Below are 25,236 nucleotides of genomic sequence, written 5' to 3' on the forward strand. Positions count from 1 at the left end.
CCAGTAAGAGAATGCACCTCGGAAATTGCCCCCACCACCGAACACTTATGAATTGCGCATGCGCACAGAAAAGTGGGAGAACATTTAACACATAAAACACCCAGAGTGGGAGTAAAAACCGACGACACCCGAGGTGCATTCTCTTGTTGGGATGACAATACTAAGTATATAATTTAGCAATTCATTTTTGAAATTAATAAACAGAAATGAACATAAAAAATGTCTAATAATGACTGTGGAATTTTAATTAATGGCAATCATACCGATATCGCCCTCAAAGTTTACAAGTAAATTTATTATTTATTTATTAATTAACTAGCATTTTATAATTACAAGTATGTAAATAAATTATTTTTAGAAACCGCTTGTTTATCATCGTAACACAATTTAAAAAATTTGGATCTATGGTAACAGTGACACGTGAATCATCTCTGAATCAATTCAATAGCGACACTTATTCTACTCAGTAAGTGTTAATTATTTACAACAAATAAAATTATCGAAATTAAGGGCAGTCTTAGACAGTGCGCCCACTTTTAAAAAATTTTCAATCACAACTGTCATAATTATCAAAATTTTTCAATTAATGCTTTTATTATTTTCAATTAATTGATAAAATTTTGACACTTGTGACAGTTGTCATTGAAAATTTTTAAAAAGTGGGGGCACTGTCTAGAATGGTTTTAATTAATTAATAAATTAATTATCTAGCGTAATATTTGGCAAAGATACTGAAGAAGTTCATGCAGCTGTTCGCTATATAGCTGAAGCTATTAATATTGACAGGCCATTACTGCTGTCAATTGCTCTGAAAGATCACGACTTGAGTACACTGAAGACTATAGTTGCTACTATTAACAAATTAAAAGCTTGGTAACTGTAATTATTTTTATTATTGTCAATAATGTCTTTAATATTCGGACAATTGGTCATCGGACCACCCGGAAGCGGGAAGACAACTTACTGCAATGCGATGTGTAATTTTTTGGAAAAAATGGGAAGGAAAGTTGCTGTCATAAATATTGGTAAGTTGTTAATTATTTTTTTATTAACCCTGATAGCACGAGTCGTCAGATTGTTGGTATTCATTAGTTTGCGACCAACTTGATGACAATTTGTCGACAACTCTAGCTTTTGCAACTTTTGGCTACAAGTTACCGCCAACTTTCTGAGAAAGTTGACGCCAGGGAAGAGCCGGAATTCGAAAGCAGGTTGCTGAGAAAATTGAAGGCAACTTTCCGTCAACTTATGGATTGACAGCTTTTGCAACCAACTTTCTCAGAAAGTGTCTATCAACTTTGGAAATACCAATTTTTGCGGCCAACTTGGCGTCTAGTTGCGACTGTTAGTTTGACGCCTGTTTCTCACCAACTTGGCTATCAGGGAATGATTATTGACTGTTATATTTGTTATTAAATAGATCCAGCAAATGATAACATGGAGTACAAGACAGCAGTGGATATTGCGGACTTAATAAAACTGGACGATGTTATGAATAAATATCAGCTTGGACCTAATGGTGGATTGATGTATTGCATGGAATTTTTGGAAGCTAATGTCAATTGGTTGATTGAAAAAATTCTTAATTTAAAAGATTATTATCTTATCTTTGATTGTCCGGGCCAAGTAATTATTAACAATTAAATTTCATTTTATTTGGGTTCGAATCGAACACAACTTTTCGATTCGAAATTCAAATCGAATTATTCGCCGCAATTTTAGATTTATTCGAAAGTTTTTAAATTATTTGTAGCTTTTCAAATCGAGAAAATTCTGATCAACTTTCAAATATCCAATTTTTATTTAATGGAGAGCTGACTATTTAAAGTAAAAATAATTTTTTCGTAGATTCGTGTCTAAGTTCTACTTACCTCTGAGAAAAATTTGAATTATTGAAAAATTATTACAATTTCAAGTCGTTCGAAAGAAAATTTTTGAATTGTTTATAAATTTTCGAACAATCGAGAACTCACGAATACTTTAGAAAGTTTCGAACTATTCGCACACCCGAAATTTCTTTAAGTTTTACTAAAGTAATTTTTTTTAGATTGAATTGTACACTCATCATAAATCAGTAGCTGCGATTGCCGAAAAATTGAACCAAAATTTAGTGCGTCTGTGTAGTGTTTATTTAATTGATTCTCATCACTGCAGTGATCCAGGTTAATTTCATAACTCATTACTCTGGTAATTAAATTTCTACATTTAATCACGTATAAATTAAATTAATTAAATTTTTAGGTAAATATTTATCTTCACTAGTTGTTTGCACAAGTACGATGCTACAATTAGGACTACCTCACGTTAATGTTATGACCAAATTGGATCAACTAAAAAAATACGAAGACAGACTGGCGTTTAATATTGACTTTTATACCGAAGTATTGGATTTGAATTATTTACTGGATAAACTCGATGAGGATCCATCGACAGCCAAGTAATTATTTTACGTTAATTGATTAGTAAATTTTATGATTGATGAGATAAAATTAATTAATTAATTAATCAATTAATTTCGGTGATTTTAGATACAAAAAATTAAATGGAGCACTGGTATCATTAGTCGAAGATTACAGTCTTGTAAGTTTTTTACCACTAGATGTTGCTAATCAGAATCTCCTTCTGCAAGTTAAGAATGCGATTGATAAAGCCAATGGTTACATTTTCGGTGGTAATGAGCCACAAGATGTACAAACGTTACTTGCTTGCGCTGTGGGAGCTGTTGATGAAAATGAAAAAATGTCAACACTCGAAGCTTATCTTCCGTAATAAAATTATCATGTAATTTTAATTAAATAATTACTGTACAATCTAATTTTAAAATAATAATTAATACTTATATGTTTTATAATAAAGCTAATAAAAATATTTAAATATTTTTTTATTTATTATTTGGATTTTAAAATCGAATGCTTAGTACTCCATACGTCTGCGATTATTTGAATACTTATAGTTTTAATTTTTCTTTTTTTTTTTTTAAATATATTTCAGCTGTACTCTAAATTTAAAGTAGACAATATAAAAAATATATTTTTTATGTATCTACTATAAATATTTTTTTAATCCACTTGTGAGACAAATATTTGTGCAAGATGTTCATAGTCGTAAACTCTCTTCAAGAAAGTATCCATCAGTTTTAATCCTGATATAGTCTAAAAATTTTAAATAAATATTAAAATTAATTACTTTAATTGTTATTACAAATATAATAAATTATTACGTACAATTAGACCACTTTCTAATGGTATCAAACGTAGAGGAACATCAATAAAAGCTCCTGATTTTAAATTTCCTATCGTAATGTCGGATATTCCACACCAAGCTAACGAGCTATTTGACTCTAGACTCAATAATAAATCCATGTTTCGTTCTCTGTAATAAATAAATCTATTTTATTTAATGACAAATCCTCTGCGGCGTTTTAAGGATTCACTTACGATGTATTTACAATATGACATTTAAAATCTATCACATTTTCTAGCAGCACAGTGATGGGAATATCTTTTGTTGTGACTTTTAAATCCCCGTGATCAGAAGCCTTAGAAATAAAATTAAATTCCAAGTAATTATTATTTTTTTTTATTGTTGCTGAATTTAGTTAACGATCAGTGGTTTTATTTTATTATTGATGGAATTACAGCTTCCTGTCTACTTGGCAGGATATTTTTTAGATTCTACACTTCGCATGAGTGGAATCACTTCAAGTATTTCAAGCTTGCAGTCATATTTTGGAAGAATTCTATTAAATTTATATAGCCGCCCTGATAGCAAGACTCTGGTCAGAAAGTTGATGTCAATTAGTTGCGATCAACGACAACTTGACTTTGTAACTGTTGACTACAAGTTGTTACCGACCTGTCGCCAACTTTCTGAGAAAATTGAAGGCAATTAATGGAAATGTCAATTTTTCCGTTCAGCTTTGCGACAAATTGCAGCAGTAAGTTGTCAGTTTTATTGCTGTCCAAAATATGACAGCTAGCTTGTAACACTCGTCCTGACATCGTATTGATATCCACTCATGCGAAGGGCAGAATCTAAAAAATATTCTGTCACTTCAGTAGATCAGGAAATTTCTAATTCTTTTAATAACAAATTATTATTATTATTATTAATTAATTAATTAGTTAAGATTATTACCAATCTTGTCAGCTGACTAGTTTGCAATCGGCCTCTCTCCCCCATGTTGCTTCTCCAAATAATATCGAGCTTACCGATATTCGTGGCATTATGTATCAATTTCGGATCCTTCATCAAACTTGGCTGCGGTTTCAAGTAATAGAGATACTGCCGACAGCAATTGGGGTCTAGTAGATTTACTTTACCATAAACTGAACCTCCTTTTTCATTTGTATTAAGTGCCGAGACTGAAAATATTTTAAATAATTTATAAAATGATTTAAAAATAATTACTGAGTATAATACCCGTAAATAAATGTGATGACTCCAGGGATACTTTTTCTAAACATATTGGGCCTGCTGTCAAATTTTGAATTTGTGCTTCCACGTAAACTTCATCACACTTAAAATAAATTAAATAATAAATGAAAAGTTTTATAATTTATTTTAAGTCTCAGTTTAATTTTAAAAAAATTTCTTACCTCAGTGTTAAAAAATTTTGTTTTAACATCCAGGGGCTTGACAACTTGAAATTTAAAAAATTTTCTAAATGACTGAGCTACTGATCCTATGGCCGACGAAATGTAATTTACTTCGCAAACTAATCTAAGAAAAATAACAAAAGTAATTAATTAATTTATTAATCATTCAAAGATTTAAAATTTAATTAATTTTTTTCTTACATATGAGTTCCTATTTCTTTTACTTCATGGTGAATTACTTCATCAATGGTATTATCAGGCGGTAACTCATCAATATTTACATTTTTATTCGACAACTGAATGGTTTGCGTACTCGTTTGTAAGTCCGCCTGTAAATAATATTTATTATTATTAATAATCGCAATTAAAAACAAATAATTAACATTGTACATAAGTAAAAATTACCTTTACGTTAATATGTTTAACGACTAGACTGCTACCATTATGTACACACAAATAACAGGAAAATATTTCTCCTAAATAAATATTGCTGTAAAAAATTGTATTGATTAATAGTAAAATGTTCGTTTATTTATTAATAATTAATTATTTAAAGTAATTAAATACCCAAAACTTTGAGGTAATACCATAAATTGTCCGACAGCAAGACTCTCCATACCTTGCAATGCAGTACAATCGTTTTTTAATTCATTATTTAATGTATTTCCAGGTAAATCTGTTGAATCACATGTTACTATGACAGGTGTTGCCATTGTTGGTCTCGTTAATCTCATAACTGAAATAAATATATGAATGTTAGATTACAATAATAAATATGAGTGTAATTGAAACTGACAATTGGCAATTTTTAAAATTTTTAAATAAATAAATAAAATATAAGTAGAATAAAAATTTAAAAATCCGTAAGAAAATTGCACCTGTAGTTTTTTTAATTTTCTAGACATGCATATTTTTAGTTTTTTTTTTTTCTGTATGTAATTTGGTTAAATAAAATCCGGAAATTGTTAATTTTCTTCTAACTTCAGGATCACAATAAATATTGGCAGGGAAAAATTTAAAAGAATGCATGTGAAGAATTTTAAAAAAATTTCTGATGACAATTAACTTGAAAAACAATAAAATTTTAAATCGTCGCTACATTCAGCATCATAATTATTATGACAGTTGGCAATTTTTTAAATTTTATAATAAATAAATAAAATGTAAGTAGAATAAAAATTTAAAAATCCGTATTTAGATAAATGAAAAATCAGCACGCGCGTTTTTTTAAATTTCATTATTTTAATTAATTAATTTATTTATTTAAAATTTATAAATTCTCTCATGTCTGCTACATTCTTACTCATTAATTATTCAATAATTTATTTAACAAAATATTATTTATATTTAAGATAAATCGTATTTATATGATATTTAATGATCCGGTTACTGTATCAATGATTAGAATATGGAATTATTCAGAAACAATTGAAAGAAAAGTCAAAGAATTCGGAGTGAGTACAAAAAATATTAATTATTTATTTTTTAATTGATACTTTACTGTAAATTAAATTTTTTTTACAGATTTTTGTTGATGATCTACTGGTCTACAATGGAATGCTAGGAGAGAATGACACTTACTGTTTACTTTAGTAGCGATAATTATCAAGAATTATTCGATAATTTAAAAATCAGTACGCGCTTTTTTTTTTAATTTCATTATTATAATTAATCAATTAATTAATTTATTTAAAATTTATAAATTGTCTCATGTTCGTTACATTTACGCTCATTAATAAATATATAAATATATATAATTTATCAATATGTTTAATTTATTGTCATACTAAAAATAGCAGACGTCAAATAATTTGTTTTAAAAAAAATTAAAATACGAAAAAAAATATTTGAAAAATTATAAATATAAATATATATATATATATATTGTACATATTAATAATAATATTAAATAAACAATTACCTTTTAAAGCTAAAAGATGTTCATTTTTAGGTTTCGTATCCATATTTATTTATTTAAATAAAATATTACGAATAACCAAATATATGTACACTAAATAAAATAACTAATAATAAAAAGTTTACTTTAAATAAAATAGAAATAATTTTTTTTTACAAATCTAATTGTTGATTACAATTTTTTACTCCATGACAGTTTTTTTTTTCTTATTTTCCCAAATAATAATTTTATTATTTTATTTTGACAGCACTCCAATTCGAAATAACAAACTCCTGACATCTCACGCGGGAAAATGGAAATACTTTTGAATTTGAACATTTGGGTAAAAAAATAAATGACTGAGTTTACTGTCTAGATAAATTTCTAGTCACCTCACGTTTCCGGCAGTAGTCTCGTCCTTTTTATGCCTGACCGTTGATAGTTCGGGTGTAACGATGACGGGATTTTCGAGCAAGGTTTGTTAGTAATTATTTATTATCTCCGTAATACTAAATTAATAATTAAAAAATTGTGCATTACTTTGTTTACATTATCAGACATTAATTTTTCACCCATCGCCAATAATTATTACCATCAGATTTAATTTATTTTTTAACCTCAAATTTCTACAACACATGGCGTCAATTTCCAATTGTCCACGTGCATCAAAACTCATTTTGCTTTAAATAAATTTTATAACTCAGTTCGCACTTTTTTTTTCACTGTCACTTGCCAATAACTTGAGTCGGAATTTAAATTTATTTAACAATTTTTTTTGAATTCACCGCCGCAATTATTACTCGCGAATGTAAATATTTATTTTCAAATCGTAATTTTTAAATTCGTATTTTAACTTTACTTGTAATTTAAATTAGTCATCTAATAAATTAATTAATTGATTAATTATTTTTCTACAGCCATTGCTAATCGATGGCAGGAATCATTTGTGTGGTCGATTGGCACCAGTGGTCGCCAAAGCGATTCTCCAGGGTACCAGAGTCATCGTCGTCCGTTGTGAATCTCTGAATGTCTCCGGAAATTTCTTTAAGTAATTATTTATCAAACATTAATTTAAAAATATATTTATACTAATTAACTTATAATTATAAAATGATTATAATCCAATCCTTACCTTCATTATTTGAAGCTAATGAAACAATTATTTGCTATGATTTATTTAAAAATAACAACATTTATATCTGAGTAATTAATTTTAAATAAATATTAATACTAATTATTTATAAATTTACAGAACTAAGTTGAAGTACATGTCCTTCTTGAGGAAAAGATGTAACGTTAACCCAGCACGTGGACCATTCCATCACCGTTCCCCATCAAAGATCTTCTTCAAGACTGTCCGGGGTAAAAATTTATTATAATTAATTTCTTAATTAATTATGATACTGTCGACGTTTAATAATTTTTGAATTTTTTTTTAAACAAATTACAAAAAAAAAAAATATTTAAAAAAATTGCACTTGTAATTTTTTTAATTTTCTACAAGTGCATTTTTTTTTCTGTAGTAGATGTTTAAAAAAGAAATCCGTAAATTTTTAATTGTCTGCTAACTTTAGGATCATAATTAATTACTTATTACTAAGTATATATTTTAATGATGCTGAAGTTGATTATTAAAAAATATGCACATGTAGAAAATTAAAAAAGCTATAAGTGCAATTTTTTAAATATGTTTTTTTTTTTTTTTATAATTTATTAAGTTTAGAAAAATCCAAAAATTATTAGACCGACTTCAGTATCATTTTATTTTATGATCCTGAAGTTAGCAGACATTTAAAAATTTTTGAATTTTCGTATTTCAACAAATCAATTGTAAAAAAATAAAATAAAAATATGCACATGAAGAAAATTTAAAAAACTACGGGTGCAAGTTTTTCCAACATTTTTTTTTTATGTTTTATCGTCTAAAAAAAAAATCCAAAAATTATTAGACGTCTGCTAACTTCAGTATCATTTTATTTTATATGATGTTTTATATCTTACCTACATTAATTGAATGCTGTGAGAAAACTTTTTTAACTGATAATTAACAATTATTCAATTAAAATGATGATCTTTTAAATTAAAATAATTGATAATTAGTATGATTTTTTTTTTGTAGGAATGATCCCACACAAAACGGAACGTGGAAAGGATGCGCTCCGCAGATTGAAGGCCTACGAAGGATGCCCACCACCTTACGACCGTAGAAAATGTATGGTCGTTCCTGGAGCTATGAGAATTATTTGTCTTAAAGCCGGCAGAAAGGTTATTAATTATTTTATCAATTAATCATTTATTATTCATAATTATTTCACTATGATGGTCATGGTAATTTGCGCCTGAATTTAATTTGTTGAAACTTTCATTTCTGAGTGAAAAATAATATCAAAGTTAAATTATCACTGTAAGTAATTATTCAAATAATTATTTAATCAACAATTATTTTTTTTACAGTACTGTCACGTTGGACGTTTAGCTCACGAAGTAGGATGGAAATACCAGGACGTTGTTAAAACTCTTGAGAACAAGAGAAAGGTCAAGGCTGTCCTTAGTATCCGCAAGAGAGATAAACTTAAGGTATATTTTGCTCATATTATAATAATAATTGTAATCATCATTAATATTTAATAATTAAAATCTTTTTTTACAGAAACTGACGAAAACCGCAGGAGAAAAAGTTGCTAAATCGACCGCTCCTTACACGAAAATTATTAACGAACTTGGTTATAATTAAGCGTGTAATTTCAATAAATAATAAAAATTATCAACAATTTAATTTTTTAATCATTAAACCATGGAAATTATAAATAAAAAAAATGTAAACTAAAAACTTAACTTTATTTAACGTATAAAAAAATATTTATTTATTAGTTTAGTCTTACAGTAAAATAACTTAAACTTTTATTGTTTGGCAAGATAAATTAGCATAAGTATTAAATATTTATGTGCGTTGAGTATTTTAACACTGACAGTTTATATGTAGTGGTCATCGATGAATTTGTAAGATACAATGAGCGCTTGTTTGCAATCTTCGATTTCTTGGCACGGATACTGAGCAAGTTCCCCGTAGTCGTTCAAAAATTGCGATAGCCGACTTATACGGTCTCTAAAATAACTGTCCGGTGTTTCGAACCGGTCGAGATTTGGCGATTCTTTTTCAAGTTTTAATAAATATCTTTTCGCTTTTTTATCGATGATCTGCAATTTTTCTTTTACTTCAGCAGGCAGCGATTGGTCCTGTGGTTAAACAATAGTTAATTATTAAGTCATTGCAATAAAAGTCATTAATTGATAAGATTCTGATAGCGATATGACAGCTGAGTCATTGAGAATGACCTTAATATTTAAATTGAATTGATGCTTACGATGAATGATGGCAATGATGAGTTAGGTCCCCAGTTTTTTGAACAGGGAATGCAGCGACATAAAAATCTATGACGCTCCAAATAAATCATTCGAGATCTTTTGTCCATCATTTGAAACCTAGCTCCGTAATTCATAAAAATTTGCTCTCCTTTTTTAATAAATCGCACAGCAAAGAGCGCATTCATGTCACCGGAAGTCAGTTTGTGAATATTTGGATCGCAGTTGTGATTTAAAAAACCGTACAAAGGTATCAGAATATAAGAGCGTATCGGCGCATCGTCAGCAGCTTTTCTGATTCTCAACTGCGAAAAAAAGTTCTATCATTGTTTGGATTTTTTTTTAATTTAACAAATAAAATATTCTATACCTCAGTGGCGTTCATTTGCGAAATCTCTTGATGCCTGAAAATTAATTCGACCATAAAAGTAATCCATTTATTACTTCTAGTCTCCGATAGATCTGATATTTTATCTCCAAACATTTTTGTTGACTTTATTAAATAGTACAATAATTCAACAGATCTAATTAGATCTCTTACTGCCGATAGATCACTGCGGCCTTCTCGATACATCGTACAGACACTTTCGTAACGAGTGTCATCATAAACATTATTGTAACGACAATTATTTATTTTATCTGAAACAAATTACAAATTTATTTTGTACAAGGGATGAAACGAAAGGATTTCAGATCAAGGTGAAGTTGCTGACATCACCCGCAGTTGGAAATCGTGTGTCATCCTGAGTTACACACGATTTTTCATGATTCCCTGCATTGGAACTTAAAGTTCCAGGATCAGCAGCCAGTTAGAAACAAGATAATTTGAGACCAATGATATCATAAACTATTAAATTGTCATTTGCAATTTATAATTAAGCAGAAACTATAAATACTATTAATTATTCACACTAATTTTTATGAAACTCAATCACAGTCAGAACTGTCATGTACGTAAATAAAATTAATGGTTTGAAATTACTGTTAAATAAATGAAAAGAATCAGAGTTTAAATTGCGAATGTCTTCAGTCAGCGGGCAGAAAATTATTATGTTTGTTCCCAAGGGACGAAACAAGTTTGTTTCTGCCTACTGACTGAATGTATTCACAATTTACGCGCTTTCTAATATTAAGGGAAAGTAGAAAATCTATCAGGGGATGAATAAGCGGATAATGGCTTGTTGGTAACCCGAAAGAAACAAGTGGAGGAAGCCCTTTACATAGGGTATGGGAAGAAGTTGCACCCCACCACTAATCCTACGCAACCATGTTGACCAGAGCTGGGAGTCTGGTACCATGGAGGGCCTATCCAAGCCCACTGTGACCAGAGTCTCTTTATTTCCTGAGATAGGAGTAGTGTTTGGCCCGAGAGAGGTAGGACTCGTGGTGGCTGTGGTTAGATACCACGCGCAATGAGGATTTTTGATTATACCTCCGGTTAATGTCCACCTTAGTCGTTTCGATTAAAAGTGTCGTCTGGGTGGAATGGGGATGCCCGCAGCGCGTGTATGCCCAAAAGGGTGAGGAAACGGCCTCCCGTCAAACGGAGGTGGACTTCGGTCCCGTTACATTAATTAATTTCTAATATTAATTCGCGGCATTGGACTGAAATTATCTTCCACTGGCTGTCGGGACACTGAAACTTTAAGTTCCAATGTTGGTATCATGAAAAATAAATTACCTGGGATCGCATCTAACGCCTCAACTTTTTTTTCCAGTTCTTCAAGCGACCCGGCTTCTTTGAGTGCTTTTATCGTCATCTTGATGCCCAGCAGATCACCGGATACAATTCTCTCCAGTCCGACAGCAGTTAAAAAAGGGCATTCAATGTCATGGAACTCTTGCCAAGCTTTATCACGACATTCTTCATTGCAAAATACTACATTGACACACTCGTTGCAGGGAATACTGGCCCAGGTGCGTTGCAAACAGTACCAGCAGAACTTGATGATCTTTTCTCTCTTTATAACAGACACATAAGACCTTGCTACCATCAATGTTTCTCCTGCTTTGATGTCACGTGTAGCCACGACATGACGTCCGAATTCTTTGTTATACTTCATAGCGATGCCGCCCGACGCACGTGCTATCTGTGGATTGTCATTAGGGACCGGTGGCAAAAATCTGTGGGCATCCCACTTAGTATATGACTTATTGAAGGAATCTTTCTGCCGTAACTTCTTCAACGCCATGTCAATCTTCTTCTCACTGCAGACGTCAACTTTGTCCATCAATCGACGAGCTTCGGCGATCGCTTCTTTAACTTCTGGGCGCATTTCCTGATTCAATGACAGCAAGTTCTTGGCACGACGTAAATACAAACCGGCTTTCAAATTGTCAGGATACCCGATGGCCAGCACACGATCTATGTCTTTCAGAGAGTCTTCGAACAGCCGCGCGTTGCACAAAGCCGCTGAACGATTTGCAAAACCACGTGCTTGCTCTGGTGAATTCATCGGCGCATTCATTATTGCCTCTGTGTACATTCTCACCAGGTACAGCGATCTCACGGATTTAAATGAATCATTCGCTAAATTTATTTGTTCCAGCGCCTTCGATGCATCTTTCTTGGTGTCTTTTATCACTGGCAGACTTTGCGACAGAAAATAACCAACTATTGAATGTATTCTGTCTTCATCATTTATTTCTTTAAAAAGTGGTACAATTTCTGAGTTTTTAAAAATGTCATCTATTCGTGAACTCATCTATAAAAAAAAATGTTTAAATTATTAGCAACTTGCAGTCGTTTAAAATTCATGATACTGAAGGTAGTCGACGTCTAATAATTTTTAAATTGTTTTTTAAAACAGTAAATCATAAAAAAAAAATATTTGAAAAAATTTGCACGTATAGTTTTTTAAATTTTCTACATGTGCATATTTTTATTTTTTATTTTTTTGTAATTCATTTGGTGAAAAAAAAATTCGAAAATTTTTAATTGTCTATTAATTTATGATACTAAAATCAGCAGACAACTAAAATTTTTTGGACTTTTTTTTTTAACAATTAAATTAAGAAAAAAACAACTAAAAATATGCACGTGTAGAAAATTTTAAAAACTAAGGGTGCAATTTTTTGAAAGATTTTTTTTTTTATAATTTATCGTTTTTTAAAAAATCCAAAAATTATTAGACGTCGGCTAATTTCAGTATCATGTTAATTTCTGGGTCATTAAAATTCATGATCCGGAAGTTAGTAGACAATTTTTTTTAACAAATCAATTACAAAAAAAAAAAAACTAAAAATATCCACATGTAGAAAATTAAAAAAACTACAGGTGCAATTTTCAAAATTTATTTTTTTTTTTCCAATTTTTGATTTTAAAAAATCCAAAAATTACTAGGCCTCGAATTACTGCAGTTTCATTCAAATTCCATTCTGTCATTTTTTATGATACTGAAGTTAGCAGACGTCTTACAGTTTTTGAATTTTTTTAAAAACGATTAACTATAAAAAAAAATATTTTGAAAAATTGCACCTATAGTTTATTAAATTTTCTACATGTGTACATTTTTAATTTTTTTTTTTTGTAATTTATTTGTTGAAAAAAAAAAATCCAAAAATTTCTAACTGTCTGCTAACTCCAGGATCGTCATTTTTTGTGATAAATAAATTTCGAATTGTAAAGCCGGTGCTTCATATTGTAGATGACAATCATTAAATTTATTTACATATATATACATATATATATAACATATGTATAAATTTACGTTCTTACCTTGTGACCTTGAACATAAAATGAAATAACCAATAAAAATAAAAAAATATTCGACTGATTTTAAAATTTAACTTATTGTCAAGTCCAAGTAATTGTCAGTAATAATTACATGTATTAATTAATACATAAAAAATTACGCGCATAAAAAAATAACTATCAATAAATGTATCCTTGTCCCCGAATCATAACTACGGAATTAAAATCGCACATGCAAATTATTGTTTACGCTCAATAATTTTTGTTATGGCTGACGCACTTTTGGAGGGAAAATAAATTCGTATTCCATTTGATCGGTAAAATAGGAATTAGCACAGAGGAGATTAAAAAAAGTTTGATAAATAAAAATATTAGTTTATATTTAACTGTGATTGTTTTTAATGATATAAATAATAAGTTAAAGTAAAAGTGATTGCGATAATAAAAATATTATTTGTATAAAAAATGACAATTTTGTTTTATTGTACAGAATTGCGTAAATTTTTTGGCAGCAATGAGGTATAGGGTCGTAGCAATTGGTCTGGTTGTGAATTTTCATCTTCGGTAACTTTTTCTAAATTCAATAAATTTATTTCTTGATCTGACCTGTGATAATTTATAACATTAGTACTTTAATTAATTAATTAATAGTAATTAAGGAGAATATTAATTACGTTGATTTAGTGATTTGTCCGCATGGTTCTCGATAATTATTGCTGCTAAAGTAGACAGTCCCGTAAGTGTCATTCTCTCCTAGCATTCCATTGTAAACCAGTAGATCATCAACAAAAATCTGTAAAAAAAATTTAATTTACAGTAAAGTATCAATTAAAAAAATAAATAATTAATATTCTTTGTACTCACTCCGAATTCTTTGACTTTTCTTTCAATTGTTTTTGAATAATTCCATATTCTGATCATTGATACAGTAACCGGATCATTAAATATCATATAAATACGATTTATCTTAAATATAAATAATATTTTGTTGAATAAATTATTGAATAATTAATGAGTAAGAATGTAGCAGACATGAGACAATTTATAAATTTTAAATAAATAAATAAATTAATTAAGATAATGAAATTTAAAAAAACGCGCGTACTGATTTTTCATTTATCTAAATACGGATTTTTAAATTTTTATTCTGCTTACATTTTATTTATTTATTATAAAATTTAAAAAATTGCCTGTCATAATAATTATGATGCTGAATGTAGCGACGATTTAAAATTTTATTTTTTTTCAAGTTAATTGTCATCGGAAATTTTTTTTAAATTCTTCACATGCATTCTTTTAAATTTTTGCCTGCCAATATTTATTGTGATCCTGAAGTTAGAAGACAATTAACAATTTCCGGATTTTTTTTTAACAAATTAAATACAAAAAAAAAAACTAAAAATATGCATGTGTAGAAAATGTAAAAAACTACAGGTGCAATTTTTTCAAATATTTTTTTTTATAATTTATTGTTTAAAAAAAAGTCCAAAAATTATTAGACGTCGGCCAACTTCAGTACCATCATTTATTTTGTCTGCTACTTTCAGTTCTTCCAATAATTAATCCCTGATGGAAATTCTTCGGACTTTTGTCTGAAAAACTCAGTTCTAGAGTTCTAAAGACTTTTTCAGACAAAAGTCCGAAAAATTTCCACCAGGGATTATTCATAATAAATATAAGTACTTGTCCAGGTAAAATCGGAGCTAGCCATGAATGATGTCCGTCTTTGCAATCATTTATATCATCTACTAATTTATCCGGTGTCCTGATATCGTTTTCGATACCTTCAATAACATTTACACTCTCTGGATATGCTGTAATGTCTGATAAAAATAATCGCAATGAATTATAAGCGCACTTTACTACTTAATCATAATTTACAAAAAGTAATTACTTTTTTTATTCAAATTTATTTTATGTTTGTCGGTATCAAATAACTCTATTCCATTTAACCCGACATAGTAAGCATCACCCCACGTTGAAAAAATAACTATTTGATAAACGAAACCTTGAGGTACCGGCGGTGATTCGTAGTCATAATTATAAGGATCTAAAATAATTAATTACTTATAATTTAATTAATCAATTCATTAATTATCTTAAAAAACAATACCTTTTGATAATTTTATGATATTAAATTTATCTTCTGTTTTCTTTTCACGAGGTGTACTGTAGTTTTTACAAATAGATATTTTTGGCCGATTAATGAAATTTATTTCTTGTGAAAAATTGTAATGACATGACCCGGGTGCTCGTCTTAGTAAAAATCCTTCAAAGTCATCGTCAAATAATTTTTTTCCATCCAATTCTACAAGCAACTGCTTCACCTGATGATGCAAATTTATTTTTTAAATAAATAAATAAGTAATTTTAATAACTAATTATTAATTACTCCGCAGTATGATGATTCTAGTGAATAATTATAATTCCAAATAATTAATCCAGTGATAAATAATTCCGTATTAAATGTTATTGTAATGGTGACTATTAATTCTGATTGATTATTTATTATCCACATGTGCTGTGGATCTGTAGTTAAATTTATTCCATCTACAAGATGTGAAATTTCTTCATTACTATTATTAATATTGCAATTTATTGATAATTGTGATGCTGGAATAATTAAGCCTTTGTCATTTATTATTTCTACTCCGTTTAAACCTGCGGCATATAAAAACAATTATTAATTAATTAATTACAGTAATTAAATTAAAAATTTAAAGACAGAGTTAATTTTGAATTATGAATTATCATTATAATTAATGATTCTTACCAATCATATCATTAGAATTCCAATTAGACAATAAAAATAATTTAATTTCTTTACATGCAATAGATATATTTTTATCACTACTCCCAGTTAAATTAAGTTGCTCGTCCGAGTGACTAATGTGTAGTTCGTTCTGTAAATTACACATTCTACTAAAAAAATCTATTCTACTTTAAATGTAATATACAATGACATGATGATAATTATAAAAATAAATTTACACTGTAAAAAAACGGGAGTAACTTCGGAGTGATTACTCTGCATACGGAGTAAATATGGAGTTTATTTTTTCAGCGGAGAGATCTAGATTTTATTTAAATCCACATTCACTCCGATTCAGAGTTTTAATATTAATATAAACTCCCCCTCAGAGTGAATTTTACTCAGAACCAATGTACCTGAAGATTGGAACGTTTTTCGCAGAACGAAAATAAAAAAACAAAATGAAAAGTACAAAATCTACTGGATCGAGATTTCCAAAATGTTTCGCACAGATGCTTGTATGTCAACTGAAAATTGCAGGCACCCCCAATTATCCCTTAAGTCACCTCAAGCAGTCTAATTACGTGAATTTTTTTCATTTTGGTTGCGTGAAAAACGTTCCGATCTTCAGGTACATCAGAACCAGAGTTTCAATGTTAAAATAAACTCCTCTTCGGAGTAAATTTTACTCCAAGGATTAAAAAAACAGTCATCTACTCCGCATTCACTCCGAATTTAATCCGTGTTCACTTTACAAATTTTTTCCAGTTTACGTTGTCAAAATCGGGAGTGAATTCGGAGAGATTTCGGGGAAGTCTACGGTTTCCGTGGCGCCGTCAAATGACCGCGAATTCTTGTAAAACTTGACGAAATAAGACTTTTTTTCAAATAGCTGTAACTTTTTCAAAAATGGACTAATTCAGACGTTTTTTTTTTCAAAATTTTCATCTTTAAATGCAGTTTTCGGAAAAAAATACAAAAAAAATGGAGATATTAAAATCTACGAAATTTTTCACTTTTTTTAAAAAATCACATTTTTCCCAAAATCCATTTTTCTCGAAAACTAAGCGAGATATCGAAAAATTGTATTCCTTAAAAAAGTCTTATTTTGTTGAGTTCTATAAGAATTCGCAGTTGTTTGGCGGCGCCACGGAAACCGTAGAATCCCCGAACTCAACTCCGAATTCACTCCGAATTTTATTCGCTTTCAGTTGGCAAATTTTTTACAGTAGCTTAATTAATTTAACAGTAAATTAATAAATTAAATATTTATCATTAATTGCATACTATTGTATCAGTAGCTGCGGTAATAGGCCGATTTATTTCTATTTCTTCACTAGAATTGTCTTGACAATCATCAAAGTTTTTGTCATTTTCTGATATTAATTCGAGTATTTCCTCATCGGTTGTAAATAAAATAGTCTGAAACATTGAATATTCATTGTTAAAGTACTGTTGTTTGCTTTGATATTTTTACAATGAATAATTACATCTCCAAATGTATTAATATCTCCCGTAATATCACCAGATGCACGTGCGATTTCCCCGTCAAAAATAATAATATTGTCTAATTTAATAACAACATGTTTGGCACCTTGATAAGAATGTATTCTTGATTTATTATAATTCTAAAATAATAATTAATTAAATGTTTTAATGAAGAAGTCAATAATTAAATTGAATTTTATACTAAAGATAAAAATAAAAACGGGACTAAGCCACAATACCATAAGAAGAAAAATAAATAAAATAAACAAGAGGTGAAAATGCAATAAAAAGTAAACGAGAAGTGAAAGTATAACTTTTAATATGCAGTATTTAAATAAATATAAAGTGGCTGTAAAAGAATATGAAGTGAGAAAGTTGTTCAGACAAAAAAAAAAATATAAAGAGAGTGCAAATAAATTTTGCGGGCATGTGAAGTAAAATAATTATTTAAAATCAATACCCATATCCTTATTAAACCAATTTTAATACTCTCAGCAAATGTCATATGTATACAATGATGATCTCCTTTGTGAAATGGTATCAGCCATATATCTGAATCATTTTTCGTACGATAAACTCCATTTATCAAATTATCAATCGGATTATTTTTATCTTCTGGATTTTCAATAGCGGCGTTGCTGCAATCACTTGAAATCTTTTAAAAATATCATTAATTAAATAAATTTATCGTCCAAGGGTCAGTTAATATTATCAGTCATTTTATTTTTATCAGATATATATATATATATATATATTTAATTAAGTAACTAAATATATATAAATATTTTTACTGATTAATTTAATTACTTTTTTTACTATCGGAGTTTTGCCGGTTGAGGAAAATATTTCAATACCATTGAGTCCAACAAAATTCTTATCACCCCACGTACTTAAAATATCTATTGTCAGTGACTCCCCGGATGGTAATTCTGGTATTATGAAATCCTGTTCATTTTTGCCTGTCAGATAATAAAATAATTTATAATCTTGTCAATTAAAATAAATGGATAATTTTTAAGTACTTGTAGATAAAACCACTCAGTAAAATTTTATGATTTACCTTTAGGAGAATTATCAGTATCTCTATTGAATAAATTATTTATTTTACTATTTACACCTGATGCCTCTCCAACGTCAAGTGACTCCAAGTCCCCGAGATTTAATTCTTTAAATTGACTTGACAGGAAGGAATCAATTGATGGCTTGCGTTCCTCAGCGAATAAATTAATTGGGTCATAAGTTTGATCCGCTGATGATTTACCAAAGTCTGCTAACGTGTAATCTAAATCTTTGTCACTGTCTTTGAACTCATGTAGAGAAATATTTGACGTCGCTGGAGGTTTATTAAATTTACTGCGGGTTTCCAGTAATGATGCCGACACACAATTTGTTCCTTTACGAGTAACTTCACTTTTTTTTTTATCATTTTTTTCTACCGTCTGAGCTCGTCGACCACTACGTCGCTTTTCGTTATTTTTATTAACTGATGATTCTTTTAAATTCAATTCCGTAGGCAACGAAATTAAATTTTCTTGGCTTAATTTCCTCGCGTTTCTAAAAAAAAAAATAATTACCAATTAAATGAGTAATTAATTTATCTGCAATAAAAAAAATTTACTTACTCAGTCATCTCTAATAACCAGGGTGGCATTTTTTCATCACCAAAAGTTTCTGGTGACGAATTTTTTTTAAAACTACCATCCATTTTTAAATCAAAAATTTAAACTTGTAATTTTTTTACCCTATTTAAATATCACAATAACACTATATATTTATTTTAACGCTTAGATAAATCATCTCGGAAAACAAAACTAAATTTACGATATTTAAATATATGTATATTTTTTTCTTTTTTTTGACATTTGCGCGGTCGATTTAGATTTTCACGTTGCAGTGTTTTATACAAACAAAGCTGATAAATTTTATTACTATAACGTGGACTTGATATTTGTTGATAAAATAGTCGCCATGGAAACACTTTCAGTGTCAATGTTCTTCCCACCGTCATTAATATAGAGTGGGACGACGAAACATGTAACCAATTTAATTAGTTCGCGGAAAAAAATTTTCTTCGTGACCAACAAATATTACAATTAATTACTACTGACTAATGAAGATAATCAATGAGAGTAAAAATAAAAACTTCTAATTAATAGTAGACATAATTTTTTATCAATTAATATTTACATTTGGCAATTACAATTTTTATATAAATTTTTTAATTACATATAAATAATATAGTCTATTATATAAACTACCAATAGTATTTCTAAAAATTTTCATATGTATATATATATATATATATATGTATATATATTTATATTATCAATCATATACATTTTGTTGTATGTATAATTTTGATTGCACTTTGGCACTATTTACAATTTTTTATCTACTTAATTAATGAGATTCATTTGTTTCATTAATTAAAAATAATCAATTGAAATATTTTATAAATTTATTAACAAAAAAGTCTATCACTTTTAAAGTTCATTAATTTTATAATTTAAAATTATAAAAAAAAATTAATATCAATTATTTATATTTTTATAAAAAATGTCATTTTTTAAATTTTAAATTCTCGAGGAGTATATACATAAAATAAAAAATAAACTATATAATTATGTATTTAACAAAAGAAAATAAAAAAGAAACGTTTAACGTTAATTTTATACTGTCATGTAAAAGTTTCATAAAATAATATCGTAGATTGAAGGTAATTATCTCTAAAGTAAACATTTAATTTATAGTTTCAAAGTTCAACTGATGATTTAATAAAATCGTTAATTATTGGTACGCTTTCGTCTTTATAAATTGGAGGATAAAGATGATTTAGTATTGCGTAGTAATGAAACGCTGCTGCGACTGTTACGAACACGTGCCAAATAGCATGAGCACAAGGTATACGTCCATCAGATTTGAAAAATAATATTCCAACAATGTATATAAATCCGCCAGTCTTCAATTCTCGTATGTTGTCAAATTTATTCTTGAGATGAAAAAAAATATTAATAATAAAATTATAATAAAGGCAAGGCATCAGTTGCCTAGATTGTTTTTGCTGAGTGTATCAAACGCCTACAATATTTTTTCGTAGATTATAAATGTTTGCTGCTCAGTTGCCTACTAAAATTTATTTCCTACGGTTCTATTGCTTAGATAAATATAAAATATGTAATTTAATTGCATACAATTATTGCACTGTTCTATTGCCTAGTTAAAAATATTTCATGATGTTCAATTGATTACTATTTAATTGTGTACCCAAATCAAAGAAATATCTGATTAATGTAGAGAAGCTTCTGATTTATTTGCTGAGAAAATCTTGTACTTGAGGAGAAATGATCAACGTCCAAGACCGATCACTTGAAAAAAAAGACACAGCTGATCTGAAAAATATCAGAACCACGGTAGTCTTCACAATAGTAACTGGAAAACTTGACAGAGTTTTCTATTAAAAATTAGTGACCTGATCAGGTCATTCCCTGCATCGACTATGATATTTAACCAAGTGTCTTATTATGGACCGGCGAGTTATACTATTGTGAAGACTACCGTAGTTCTGATATTTTCCAGCCCAACCGCGTTTTTTTCTCAAGTGATCGGTCTTGACCATTGATCATTTCTCCTAACTGGGTGTCTTCTAACTGGGTGACTTCTCAGGGAGGCAGGGGAAGAAACCATGTCCCCTCTTGACCAAGTGTATGTCGACCAATACATGAAATTGGTACTATGGGCGTATCCTTCCAAGCCGGCATGAGGGAAACCGAATACTCTGGGTATGGACTCATAGTGGCTGTTGGTTCGGCACCCACACGCAAAGGATCAATGTTTCGTTTTATAATATTATAGTAGAAAAGAAAGGATTTCGCAGCGCGAGTATGCCCAAAAGGGTGAGGTCTCGTCTCCGGTCGGTGGAGGTGGACTTGGGTCCCGTTACATTAAATAATTGATCATTTCTCTTCTACAAGTACAAGATTTTCTCAGCAAATAAATCAGAAGCTTATCTACATTAATTAGATATTTCTTTGATTTGGGTTCACAACTAAATAGTAATCAATTGAACATCATAAAATATTTTTAAGTAGGCAATAGAACATTGCATTTTATATTTATCTAAGCAGTAGGACTGTAGAAATTAAATTTTGTAGGCAACTGAGCAGTAAACTATAATGTACGAAAAAATATTGTAGGCATTTGATTCATTCAGCGGAAACAATGTAGACAATTGATGCCTTCCCATTCATAAAAATAATAATCAATACTTACAACAGTTATAACAGCAATACTTGGTCCCACTCCCATGACTAGATAAAAAATAGTTTCTAACATTTTATATTTTTCGTGAAATACTTGCTGATATAAAATACCAATAATTGCCATAATCCATACTAAATATCTCATCGTTGGTATAATATCATTATCCGGAAAATCTTCGACCATCAACCATGGGAAATATGTCGCCGCGATAAAAACATATATCATAGCACGATCGCATCGATGCAAAACGTCTTTTAATTGTCTGAAAAAAACAACAACCAAAATATTTTATTATAACTTTAATAATTCATCTTTTAATTAAATCCAATCAGAACTCTTTGATAGACAATAGAATAAATAATCAGTAGATTGACCCCATTCACATAAATAAATATTTATTATATTTAAAATTGATAGTCGAATTTAATAATTTAATTATCAGACATTGATTTTATTATTTAAATAATTTGAAGTATAGTTACTTGTGATTGCGGTAGTGTACGCAGTGAAACGATGTTGATATTACGAAAAGTAAAAGTAGTGCCAGACCGTAGACCCATGCGGATGTTAATTGAGTCCAATTCTTTGATCTGGAAATAAGTTCCACAGCTCCAAGTAGTGCCGGGACAATCCATATTCCATGTGTTATTATATTTGCTAGATGTTCAATGTACGTTGGTACATAAGCTGTATTGGCATCCGCTCGTGGATTCATCCATTTTATTCTGTAACAGTTACGATAATTTTCGTATGTAATTTAAAAAAAAAAAAATATTTACTTAAATTTCCAAGTTGTCATTTTTTGAATTTAAAATTATTATTGTCGATAAATTTTCCAATTTAAAATAATTATCGGGCACTTGAAGTTTAAATGAAAATTGCCACGCAAATATTCGATAATAATCTCTGCTGACATTACATATATATATTAAAACTATTAAATTTATTGCACAAATATATATCTATGTATATATACTTGTTATGTGCCAGTATTGTAAATTGTAACATTATGTAAGTTAATACTTGACCTTTACGATAGATATAAGGTTTCTACGGAGCATCATCTAGTTGTATAATTGATCAATACAAAAAAATAATTTAATTTTATATTATATAAAATATTTTCTAATCCAATTATCGTAAATTTAAATCATTGTTTTGGATTTTTAAATTTTGAATTAAAAAATATGAGCGCTGTTTTAATTTCTGATAAATCTTCGCGCAAATCGAGCTAATTAATTTTTATTAATTTGTAAAAAAAACTACTGTATACTGAGAGAAAATAAAAATTTTACTTATTAATATTTATTCAAAATTAATTTTTTTACGATAATTATTAATCAATAATTAATTGATGATCCTGAAGACAGTAAAGAATTTTTGATTTTTTTTTAATCGGTTACAAAAAAAGGAAAATTAAAAATATGTACGTAGAAAATAAAAAAAGTTGCGATGCAATTTTTTATAATGTCATTTTGAAAAAAATCAAAAAATTATTAGACGTCGGTTAATTTCGGTATCATCATGAATTGATAAATTTTCCTTGAGCGAAATATAAAAATATTTAAAAAATATGAGTGTAAATGTAGCAAACATACGACAATTTTTAAATTACACACAAAAAAATTAAAAATATGCATGTACTGAATTTTGAATTTTCTAAACATGTATTTTTTTATTTTTACTTTATAAACATTTAAATTTATTATTTCAAAGTTTTAAAAATTTTCAGATGTCCGCTAACTTTACTATCATTAAAAAATAAGGAAAATATTTAATAAAAAATAATATATATATTTTTTTTGTTACATAAAAAAAGTATGAGAATTATAAAGCGAGTGAAGGAATAAAAATGAAGATAGTAATGAAATAAAAATAGACTAGCCAATTAATAGCGAGCGTAATGAACCCATAAAAAAATAATTACATATATTATCTTACTCTCTAAATCGGTGTAATCGTTGGATATTCTTAAAAGGTGTCACGATGAATTGATGAAGGCAAGGTCCATCCATGGTGTGTTGTGTGTATGATGTGCACTGGTGCTAAGTGAATAAAACAAGTACAAGAGGTTTTATACACTAGTGATAATAACAATAATCTTTATTGATACTATTGCTTTTTGTTATCGTTCATTTCTTTATTATATACTTCATTTTTAGTTACTTCTCCGCTTGCTTATCATTTTACCCAGACATACTCGTTTTTAAAATAATCTACAATATAAATTACTCTTTTATATTTTTTATCATCGTTAATGCTCAGTAAATAAATTATTTGAATTGTTTTGTTGTTTTATTATAAATAAATATTTGTGGCTGTAAAAAATTATTAAAAATTTTATGCGAAGACAATTAAAATTTTAAATTACTGTCACAGTATGAACGTACTCTGCTCAAACCAGACCTTGAATTAAATATATACAGTATAGATTTTTTTGAATTATTTTTTATTTCATTTGTACTAAAATTTGAAATTTAATACTCGACTACATGTCATATAAATCAATAATAAATATATGTGTTTATAAATTAATGACTTTTTAATTAATAATTACTCTGTTTTAATAAATAATCACTCTGTTATTATAATAAAAAAAATTGTGTTTTTTTAAATAATTTGAATTTAGTGCAAAAAGAAAAATGAATGAAATGTCAAATATTTAAAAAAAATTTACCTGTTAATTTGGAGACTGGAGATTTGAATTTTGTTTAAGTTGACAATTAAATTTATTTTATGTTAATAAACATTGTTTTGTTATAATAATTAAACAAAACAAATTTGTTATTATTTTTATAAATAGTCGGTCGCTCGGAGCTGACAGGCGACTGATATACTGGAGCTACTGAGATCGTTCCCTTCAGTTAGCATGCAATTCCCATACCCCCACCATTAAATGATGAGCAAGCTCTCAGTAGTCTCACTATACAACACAAAGATTGTGTTTTATATTTAATTTATATCCCTTCCATTCTTACGTAAAAATTTTTTTTTTACTCCCATTACCACGAACAAAAAGTTTATAGTAGATAGTTGTTTATTCATTTGCATATCGAACATGAAATGAAAGTAAAAAGACTTGACATCGCACCCGTATTTTTTTTTCGCCAATTTATCAAACGTTGGTAATGTTTAAATTTTTCCCGCTCTTTTATAAAAGTTTACATTAATCGAATATTTTTAT

The 25,236-nt window shown here is 28.5% G+C and overlaps 7 protein-coding genes across 7 annotated transcripts; 3 read left to right on the forward strand and 4 right to left on the reverse strand.

Annotated features, from left to right (window-relative positions):
- The first annotated feature begins 152 nt into the window (after window positions 1-152).
- Window positions 153-2,868, forward strand: LOC130666245 (GPN-loop GTPase 2). The gene is made up of 7 exons (XM_057467053.1): window positions 153-287; window positions 359-466; window positions 712-1,025; window positions 1,421-1,626; window positions 2,048-2,162; window positions 2,242-2,437; window positions 2,529-2,868. Exons 3-7 carry the CDS (start codon window positions 905-907, stop codon window positions 2,767-2,769), a joined length of 879 nt encoding a protein of 292 aa, XP_057323036.1. The 5' UTR covers window positions 153-287; window positions 359-466; window positions 712-904; the 3' UTR covers window positions 2,770-2,868.
- On the forward strand, window positions 220-877 carry LOC130667228 (proteasome assembly chaperone 3-like). Its single transcript, XM_057468723.1, has 3 exons — window positions 220-287; window positions 359-466; window positions 712-877. The coding sequence occupies exons 1-3, from the start codon at window positions 220-222 to the stop codon at window positions 875-877; spliced, it is 342 nt and encodes a 113-aa protein (XP_057324706.1).
- An 85-nt stretch (window positions 2,869-2,953) lies between the features above and the next one.
- LOC130666244 (trafficking protein particle complex subunit 13) lies at window positions 2,954-6,736 on the reverse strand. The gene is made up of 10 exons (XM_057467052.1): window positions 6,520-6,736; window positions 5,166-5,334; window positions 5,004-5,088; window positions 4,800-4,927; window positions 4,599-4,722; window positions 4,423-4,519; window positions 4,138-4,364; window positions 3,438-3,538; window positions 3,225-3,372; window positions 2,954-3,152 (listed from the first exon to the last, which is right to left on the reverse strand). The coding sequence occupies exons 1-10, from the start codon at window positions 6,560-6,562 to the stop codon at window positions 3,060-3,062; spliced, it is 1,215 nt and encodes a 404-aa protein (XP_057323035.1). The 5' UTR covers window positions 6,563-6,736; the 3' UTR covers window positions 2,954-3,059.
- A 96-nt stretch (window positions 6,737-6,832) lies between these two features.
- Window positions 6,833-9,335, forward strand: LOC130666248 (60S ribosomal protein L13a). The gene is made up of 6 exons (XM_057467055.1): window positions 6,833-6,971; window positions 7,413-7,543; window positions 7,748-7,857; window positions 8,615-8,760; window positions 8,950-9,072; window positions 9,146-9,335. Exons 1-6 carry the CDS (start codon window positions 6,951-6,953, stop codon window positions 9,227-9,229), a joined length of 615 nt encoding a protein of 204 aa, XP_057323038.1. The 5' UTR covers window positions 6,833-6,950; the 3' UTR covers window positions 9,230-9,335.
- Window positions 9,146-13,832, reverse strand: LOC130666243 (SET and MYND domain-containing protein 4-like). The gene is made up of 5 exons (XM_057467051.1): window positions 13,577-13,832; window positions 11,540-12,563; window positions 10,229-10,497; window positions 9,861-10,163; window positions 9,146-9,732 (listed from the first exon to the last, which is right to left on the reverse strand). Exons 2-5 carry the CDS (start codon window positions 12,561-12,563, stop codon window positions 9,469-9,471), a joined length of 1,860 nt encoding a protein of 619 aa, XP_057323034.1. The 5' UTR covers window positions 13,577-13,832; the 3' UTR covers window positions 9,146-9,468.
- A 106-nt stretch (window positions 13,833-13,938) lies between these two features.
- Window positions 13,939-19,742, reverse strand: LOC130666241 (katanin-interacting protein-like). Its single transcript, XM_057467049.1, has 14 exons — window positions 19,415-19,742; window positions 18,853-19,346; window positions 18,600-18,751; window positions 18,253-18,447; window positions 17,795-17,932; window positions 17,592-17,726; window positions 16,326-16,455; window positions 15,945-16,213; window positions 15,666-15,879; window positions 15,447-15,602; window positions 15,236-15,375; window positions 14,417-14,518; window positions 14,227-14,345; window positions 13,939-14,158 (listed from the first exon to the last, which is right to left on the reverse strand). The coding sequence occupies exons 1-14, from the start codon at window positions 19,495-19,497 to the stop codon at window positions 14,032-14,034; spliced, it is 2,454 nt and encodes an 817-aa protein (XP_057323032.1). The 5' UTR covers window positions 19,498-19,742; the 3' UTR covers window positions 13,939-14,031.
- Window positions 19,743-20,334: 592 nt separating this feature from the next.
- Window positions 20,335-24,905, reverse strand: LOC130666246 (monocyte to macrophage differentiation factor). Its single transcript, XM_057467054.1, has 5 exons — window positions 24,730-24,905; window positions 23,994-24,097; window positions 22,535-22,777; window positions 22,062-22,314; window positions 20,335-20,781 (listed from the first exon to the last, which is right to left on the reverse strand). The coding sequence occupies exons 2-5, from the start codon at window positions 24,065-24,067 to the stop codon at window positions 20,545-20,547; spliced, it is 807 nt and encodes a 268-aa protein (XP_057323037.1). The 5' UTR covers window positions 24,068-24,097; window positions 24,730-24,905; the 3' UTR covers window positions 20,335-20,544.
- Between the last annotated feature and the right edge of the window lie 331 nt (window positions 24,906-25,236).

The sequence above is a fragment of the Microplitis mediator genome, chromosome 4 (assembly GCF_029852145.1).
Source record: "Microplitis mediator isolate UGA2020A chromosome 4, iyMicMedi2.1, whole genome shotgun sequence".
Lineage (NCBI taxonomy): Eukaryota > Metazoa > Arthropoda > Insecta > Hymenoptera > Braconidae > Microplitis > Microplitis mediator.

Coding starts and splice junctions, on each gene's coding strand:
- LOC130666245 (XM_057467053.1), top strand. CDS start 905: ATGTCTTTAATATTCGGACAATTGGTCATCGGACCACCCGGAAGCGGG. Junction 1,026..1,420: donor AGTTGCTGTCATAAATATTG/GTAAGTTGTTAA, acceptor GTTATTAAATAG/ATCCAGCAAATGATAACATG. Junction 2,438..2,528: donor GAGGATCCATCGACAGCCAA/GTAATTATTTTA, acceptor CGGTGATTTTAG/ATACAAAAAATTAAATGGAG.
- LOC130666246 (XM_057467054.1), bottom strand. CDS start 24,067: ATGGATGGACCTTGCCTTCATCAATTCATCGTGACACCTTTTAAGAAT. Junction 22,778..23,993: donor CGATTACACCGATTTAGAGA/GTAAGATAATAT, acceptor TAACTGTTACAG/AATAAAATGGATGAATCCAC. Junction 20,782..22,061: donor GTATTGCTGTTATAACTGTT/GTAAGTATTGAT, acceptor TTTCATCTCAAG/AATAAATTTGACAACATACG.
- LOC130666243 (XM_057467051.1), bottom strand. CDS start 12,563: ATGAGTTCACGAATAGATGACATTTTTAAAAACTCAGAAATTGTACCA. Junction 10,498..11,539: donor GGCGTTAGATGCGATCCCAG/GTAATTTATTTT, acceptor AATTTGTTTCAG/ATAAAATAAATAATTGTCGT. Junction 10,164..10,228: donor CGCAAATGAACGCCACTGAG/GTATAGAATATT, acceptor TTTTTTTCGCAG/TTGAGAATCAGAAAAGCTGC.
- LOC130667228 (XM_057468723.1), top strand. CDS start 220: ATGTCTAATAATGACTGTGGAATTTTAATTAATGGCAATCATACCGAT. Junction 288..358: donor ATCGCCCTCAAAGTTTACAA/GTAAATTTATTA, acceptor AATTATTTTTAG/AAACCGCTTGTTTATCATCG. Junction 467..711: donor AGCGACACTTATTCTACTCA/GTAAGTGTTAAT, acceptor TTAATTATCTAG/CGTAATATTTGGCAAAGATA.
- LOC130666248 (XM_057467055.1), top strand. CDS start 6,951: ATGACGGGATTTTCGAGCAAG. Junction 7,544..7,747: donor GTCTCCGGAAATTTCTTTAA/GTAATTATTTAT, acceptor ATAAATTTACAG/AACTAAGTTGAAGTACATGT. Junction 9,073..9,145: donor GCAAGAGAGATAAACTTAAG/GTATATTTTGCT, acceptor CTTTTTTTACAG/AAACTGACGAAAACCGCAGG.
- LOC130666241 (XM_057467049.1), bottom strand. CDS start 19,497: ATGGATGGTAGTTTTAAAAAAAATTCGTCACCAGAAACTTTTGGTGAT. Junction 16,214..16,325: donor GAATTCTAATGATATGATTG/GTAAGAATCATT, acceptor TATATGCCGCAG/GTTTAAACGGAGTAGAAATA. Junction 15,880..15,944: donor TAGAATCATCATACTGCGGA/GTAATTAATAAT, acceptor TTGCATCATCAG/GTGAAGCAGTTGCTTGTAGA.
- LOC130666244 (XM_057467052.1), bottom strand. CDS start 6,562: ATGGATACGAAACCTAAAAATGAACATCTTTTAGCTTTAAAAG. Junction 5,335..6,519: donor ACATCTTTTAGCTTTAAAAG/GTAATTGTTTAT, acceptor TATTTATTTCAG/TTATGAGATTAACGAGACCA. Junction 4,723..4,799: donor AAAGAAATAGGAACTCATAT/GTAAGAAAAAAA, acceptor TATTTTTCTTAG/ATTAGTTTGCGAAGTAAATT.